Consider the following 6,955-nt stretch of genomic DNA (forward strand, 5'->3'; position numbering starts at 1 on the left):
TGACAGTGGAGCGACTTGCAACGAAACCATGCTGGTTAGGCCTTTGACAGCAAAATATAACTTATCATTCACAGTTATCTCAAAAAGTTTTGAGGCAGACGAAAGCTTCGAAATCGGACTGTAATTGCTAACATCGTTTTTATTTCCACTCTTAAATATAGGCGTAACGGAAGTAAATTTCCAATCGTCAACAAATAAACCGGAGGACAACGATTTATTAAATATAGTTTTAAGAGGCTCAGCGAGACACAAACAGTTCTTCAGCAAGATGACCGAGAGGCCATCCGAATCAGTTTTCGATGTAGGCTTGAGCTTCATAATACCCTTGCCGACATCAGTAACAGATAGACACAATAACCCAAAATTAAGAGGTGAAAAACTATTAGAGGGCAAACTAGACTCGAAGTCTAAGTCTGGTTCAAAATTAGAGCAAAAAAAGTCAGCAAATAAATTAACAGATTCTATGTCAGAATTTGTATATTTACTATTATAAAAAACATTGTTTGGCACCGTTGAGCAAGACTTTTTTGATTGTATGAATTGCCAAGAGGCCTTCGAATCCGAAATAATATTGTTTTCGAAATCCATGATGTAATTTCTACATAAGAACTTGTTTAAATAGTTAAATTCTTTTAAATGGCACTGTAATTTTGAGTAATGCATTCGGTCTCCAGACCTTTTATACAGTTTGGAAAATTTGTTTTTAGATTCTTTAGATGCCTAAACTGTTTGGTATGCCAAGGTGTCTTATATACTTTCTTATGATAAATAGGAATGTGCTTCAAACACAGCTCAGAAACCTTAATCTTAAAAAAATTAAAACAAGAGGTAAAATCATTATCATGGAAGGCATTATCCCAGTCAATACTTAATAAAATTTCGTTAAAAATTGAGAAGTCGTGATGAGTGATGAGTTGTAGTTGAATTTGATGTTAGGCTCATCGGATACCTCAGAAAATTCATAAAATTCCAACTCAAGAGAACGAGGAAGATGATGTTTATCGGTTAAAGATATGGGAGCAATGCCTTCCGACAAAGTGTAGTCGATGTTATTTGAAATAAACACAAGATCTAGGATTCTATTAAGGCTATTGTAAAAACCATTAATGATTCATTTTAGATAAAACTAGGAAGTCAGTTATCGCCATTGGTAAATAATTTGCAATATTGGAGCCATGTTATTCAAAACAAAACTCATTCTCGTCAAATAACTTCGGACCAAAAAGTTTGAATCAACATTTCGCTGAAAAATTTACTGCTAAATCAATAAAAAAGTAATATAAAAAATAAAAAGAAAGTGTCTAAGATATTGGAATAGCCAATTCTTTCAACTATTACGCACTAATTCTCTTACAACTCATTCTCTTCCTCCTTCTCCGGATTTTGTGAGCTATGCAAAATAATTTTTATACTACTCCTCTCTTTTCCTTTGCAGAACGTATTCATCCAATTCCATTGCCAAGTCGGAGTTATGAATATAAAAGTTTTCAAAATAAGTTGGCCATTGCATCGGGCTGGGCGCTATGCAATGGGTTCACATGCTATTAGCAACGTGCTGCGATACGTTAAACTGCGAATTATTGACGGTGGGACCTGTAAACGTAGTTTTCCACTATCATTTCGCAATACGAATATTTGTACGAGCGGTAAATATGCGCGTTCCACCTGTAATGGCGACTCCGGTGGTCCATTGGTTGTGCGTCGTAAGTATACGAATAAGCGTATTCTCATCGGCTTGACATCCTTTGGCAGCATACATGGTTGCGATCTCGATTATCCGGCAGCATTTACAAAAGTCGCTTCCTATCTGGATTGGATTAGTGATGAGGCAGGCATTGATTTGTGGGATTTGTCGTCGAATACGATAATTTTCAAACAAATTTTAAAAGACTATGTAAAGAAACATAAAAAGTATGTATATACTAATGAGGATGCAGCGGAGGAAGACGAAGAGTGGATCGATAACATAGAGGAGCTACCACAAATTATGACAGCACGACAAAAACGTCCCTCTTGGGTCGGACATACATCATCTACGCCATGGTCGCTACGTGAAAAAGTGCGTTATTCAACACCAAAAACTTATCGAAAGTGATTTATAATTGTTGAAAAATGGTTCTCTCTTTCATTATTTCCAATGGTATTTTTAATGACATTAGTTATGAAGGCGTATCCAACAGACTTACAAAGAGCAAAGTGCGAGGAAAATTTTTCCTGGCAATAATTTTGTAGCAGGAAAAAACAACTCATACGAATATCCGAGTGATCTCGGGTCTTTTTGTACAAAAGTTCATATAGAATCCTAGGAGAGTTCACTATTTTGATATAGTGGTTTGGATAGGGGCCATCCAGCAAAACAAAACCTAAAAAGTTTCAGCGATACATTCATTCTGAAGCCAAAATGTCTAGGCCTGTGCCGGTAATAAATCCACGATGCTCGAGCTTCCGGACGGAAATATGATATAAAATTCACGACGGTACAGACGTGAAGCCCAAATGTTATAAATACTCAGAGGCTTTAAACCAGATCGCCGATCCTACGTTAACGATTCTAATTACACTAAGAAGGATAAACTTCCTCCGACAAACACTATCTTTTTACAAACTCCTTACTTCTTCGGTAGTCCTATAGACTCGCATGTTTCTTTAGTATACGTATTTGCTCTTTCTTACATAAGTGAGAAACTTTTTACTAATCGAATGGGGCATAAAATTTACCTCCTTCGGAAACACTATGCTTAAAAGAGCAACTGCTCCTCTCAGGGATTCCCTTATCAATATTCTATGGCGGATCAACATATGTTCTCCGACAATTGGTTTTTCCATCACTTTCCGACAACTGGTTTTTTCGTTACTTCCCCATGTGTACTGAAATAGTTTTCCGGCTTCCAAGAAAATATTGTAATCGATGTAACAATTCCGTTTAAGGTAAATGATCAGCGTTAAGGAAAGTTGTCAAGTCCCAAATCTTTTTTCATGATTATAGGTTTCATAAGTTATTATCTAAAAACTGTCAACGATCTTCGTTTTAATCTGTTCGGGTTGTCCGAGTTTACTGTAATAATGGCGCTCATTGCTGCATCACCACCAGCAGTCTTACGCTTATTGTGCTAACCAAGAAGAAGAAGAGGAAGAATCATATCCATGCATAGAATGTCCTGAACATACACTAAAATAGGAATGAAATATATGTAAATCCTTAAGGGCGACGACTGATTTGCCATTCCGTATTCCGTAAACTGCAATATAGCGTAATGACTATTTCCACACTTGAACATAAGGCTACATATAGGTACATATGTACCTAGGCTATGAGCTCTCCAACGTACACGGGAAATAATTCAAATGCTAAAATACTTAAGTATGCAAGTCATTTTATTTAGTTTTCAATTGAGTTCAACAAATCTAGTAAGAAATGCCAGTGTTGGTCTGGATCCAGTCAAGGTAGCTGGTCAAACGGGTGAAGGCAGCTGGATAACCCTTAGCACAGCCAGCTGAAGCACCGAATGAAGTTAAACCGATCTGTACTCCCGAAGAAGCCAACACCAATGGGCCACCTGAGTCACCGTTGCAAGTGGAAACTCCACCAGTTGTGGATACGCAAATGTTAGAAGAAGTAACAATCGAAGTTCCATAAGTGCGGGCACAGACCGTGTTGGTAATAATGCTTAAGGTGGCGTATTGCAAGTTGCTAGTCACACTGGTGGCGGAATCGCTGATTTTTCCCCAACCTGAAGCAATGGCAGATTCTCCAGCATATGTAGAGTAGGAGCTGGCAACAGCGGGCAATTCGACGGCTTGAATTTTGCTGGAGTAGGTCACTGATGGAATTTTGATGAGAGAGATATCGTTCTTCAAAGTGCTGGAATCCCAGTCAGCGTGGATGATAATATCGCTGCTGGATACAGTGTATGTAGCCTCGGCCGAAGTACGAACGGTGGCACCTAAGTAGACGGTGACAGATTTAACGCTGTAGAAGAATAAGAAAAAAATAATAACATCAGTTACATTCTTCTTAAAATCTGACTAGATTAAACATGAAATGAAATAAAGAACTTTGTGTTTTTATTATTTACCCATCGGTACAGTGAGCAGCAGTAAGGACCCATTGGTTACCAATCAAAGAACCACCGCACCATGCCGACGAAAAAGTGCTCAATTTCAATGAAAGTCCAACTTGGTATGGGAATTGGCCTGCGGAAGCGGTTTCACCATTGGTAATACGTCCTTCCAAACTGTCATCCAATACGGGAACAACCAAGTCCCTCTGGTAGAGTACCGGAGAGGCGTAGGTGGTAGCTAAAAGGAGAGCGAAAACTACTAAGAACTTCATGGTGCTGCGAAAACAACTGTTATTTACTCCTCTGTAACTCTACGCTTTTATACCAAATTTTGGAAACGCAAGGAGCTTCGATTCAGATTTGTTTAGATAGCAGACATTTATCAGTAGTAAATGAAGAGGTCATATATAATTCGTCAGTCTACCATTTATTTTAATTTTAGAAGCTTCTGGCCATAAGCATGATGGTCATAAATTCTGTTGACTTATCAAATAAATGAGCTTACCGCACCTCTACGAGTAACAACAAACTACGCTTTTTTTCTTGTACGAGTATTACCCGTTAAATGACACTATATACGACGCAAAATGGCAGCGCACGGGGTATTGTAAAGATAGATAGATATTCTTGAAGCATCGCTCTTATTTGTTAGATAGTGTAAAAAATGTGGTAACGGTCTTACGCCTAACAAATTGTGCTCTAGTGGGCTTTGATGGTTTAAATTGTCAATTTCAGATTGTATGAACTTGTAAAACGAAAAATAATTTGTTTGATATTTACATACGTAATATATAAAATATTGGTCAATATATAACACCTAAAAGAATTCCTTGGACGTACCGAGCACTTGTCTGTAAATGGTACGCCCTATACTCCTTGCGAAAAGTGGTTGGCGCAATAATCGGGCACTGTCAAATGGAGATTTAGAAAAAATGTTGGGCTTCCCGTTAAGCAATTTTTAATATTGAAGTACGCGTAATACCCAGCATCGTAAAAAAATTTGCAAAATTTTAAGCGGTTTTTGAGCTTAGATTTTATCATCCTAAGATTCAATGAGCTACATGCATGCTCGAATTTACTCTAAAAGTTTTATTTAAAAGGTTTACAACTGTGATGAAAATTTATGCACAAATTTGAAACTTTATATGTATATGCGAGAATGAACTAATTAAAAAAAAAAAAGGGTATAAAAAATAAAATATGGAAGTGATTTAAAACGCATTAATAGAGGCTGAAGCGAACCCATGACGCCAAAATGTTTGTTAGCAAACATCTGTGATATGGACAGATATAATATGTATGTGTCTATAAGTATGGCGGCATCCGTAGCTGAATGGTTTGGTGTGTGACTACCATTCGGAATTCAGAGAGGACGTAGGTTCGATTCTCGGTGAAACACCAAAATGAAGAAAAAGGTTTCTCCTAGTGCATTTGGAAAATTTATTAGCAGTCAGGGCTGTCAACATATACCTATTTCATCTATTGTTGTGAAACATCTATAGGCTCACTTGTAAACCGAATCGTTGGCGTGGCGACGCTTGCCGTGGCGACGGGTCGCCACGCTATACTAAGGTATACATATATATATTTTATGTGTAGTAGTATGAGAAGTGCTAAGCCAATTTCAAAGGAACAACTCACAAATGATGTGGGTTAAAGTGTGTTAGTATGTGTGCCATGTTAGAGAGACAAATGTAGAGTTGCTAAAGAGCGGCAAGTTGGTTCCTCTTGCGTGCTTAGTAAATGTTGGTGCGTTATGTGTTATTGAATGTGGTCGGTAATTTGCTATGTAGATAGTAGGAATTCGATTACAGAGAATTCATGGGAAACTGGAAGGCTGGCTAGAGTGTGCACCTTTCAGGCGCGCTCTCTGTGCGAAGAAATGACGAAGGTCAGTGTTTGAGTTAAAAAATATCAAAAGGTCACAGAAAGCAGAGCCACAGCAGAACGAAGTTTCATTACTCAATTATTTAAACCAAGTGGAACTATTTTGCAATGCAAAATTTATTGCTTTATTAATTCGTAATGAAAAGTGCAAACTTATTTAATAGCAAATTCGAGATATGCCAACTCGTAATGAGCAAAAGTTGAAATTGAATAAAAAGTTTAAGCCTATGGAGGAAGGCATATTTTAAAGACACATTTTGATTATGATACAAAGTGACACAAAATTAATCATGCTATCGGATTATTTATATTTTTTACAAATAGTGCAGTACGTCAATCATAATTAAAATGTGTGAAGTGAAGTGAAGTATAAAAACAGACAAGCAATGGCGGGCGTAAAGGTCAAAAGTCATCACTCAATATGATTTCTTTATTTATTATTTTTTTAATTTTATTTAATAATTTTCAAATACAAATCTGGGTGATTAATTTTGCGCCACCTGAAAATTCAAAAATTCCATCACTCAAAATCATTTTTTTATTTAATATTTTTTTAATTTTATTTAAAAATTTTCAAATACAAAACTGGATGACTAATTTTGCGCCACCTGAAAATTCAAAAAATTTCATCACTCAAAGTCATTTTTATATTTAATTTTATTTAATAATTTTCAAATACAAAACTGGATGATTAATTTTGCGCCACCTGAAAATTCAAAAAATTTCAGCACTCAAAGCACACTTCAAAAAGAATTTCAATTGCAAATCAACAACAATCCAAGAGAATCTACTACCAAATATGGAACAACAATAGATGCTGTATTTGTGAGATATCTTGATAATATTTCATCCAATACTTTTGTAACGTACTTTAGTTATCGACCCAGCGTCACAGTAATACCGGCAGAGGGAACATCGAATATAACTATTACTGAAGTCACAGATGAAAATATTTAAATTGTGGCTTGATATTAATATCGAATTTTTATATCACATATAAATAAATG

General features: G+C 36.4%; 1 protein-coding gene and 1 pseudogene across 1 annotated transcript; one reads left to right on the forward strand and one right to left on the reverse strand.

Moving 5' to 3' along the window:
* Positions 1-268: 268 nt before the first annotated feature.
* Positions 269-2,095, forward strand: LOC129241963 (serine protease 3-like; annotated as a pseudogene).
* Positions 2,096-3,354: 1,259 nt separating this feature from the next.
* LOC129240666 (serine protease 1-like) lies at positions 3,355-4,339 on the reverse strand. The gene is made up of 2 exons (XM_054876596.1): positions 4,077-4,339; positions 3,355-3,970 (listed from the first exon to the last, which is right to left on the reverse strand). Exons 1-2 carry the CDS (start codon positions 4,331-4,333, stop codon positions 3,406-3,408), a joined length of 822 nt encoding a protein of 273 aa, XP_054732571.1. The 5' UTR covers positions 4,334-4,339; the 3' UTR covers positions 3,355-3,405.
* Positions 4,340-6,955: the final 2,616 nt, after the last annotated feature.

This window comes from Anastrepha obliqua, chromosome 3 (assembly GCF_027943255.1).
Source record: "Anastrepha obliqua isolate idAnaObli1 chromosome 3, idAnaObli1_1.0, whole genome shotgun sequence".
Classification (NCBI taxonomy): domain Eukaryota; kingdom Metazoa; phylum Arthropoda; class Insecta; order Diptera; family Tephritidae; genus Anastrepha; species Anastrepha obliqua.

What these genes read in the sequence shown, in the direction of transcription:
- LOC129240666 (XM_054876596.1), bottom strand. Translation starts at nt 4,333, where the DNA reads ATGAAGTTCTTAGTAGTTTTCGCTCTCCTTTTAGCTACCACCTACGCC. An exon ending in GCTGCTCACTGTACCGATGG is followed by an intron (nt 3,971 to 4,076) that starts GTAAATAATAAA and finishes ATTCTTCTACAG; the next exon opens with CGTTAAATCTGTCACCGTCT.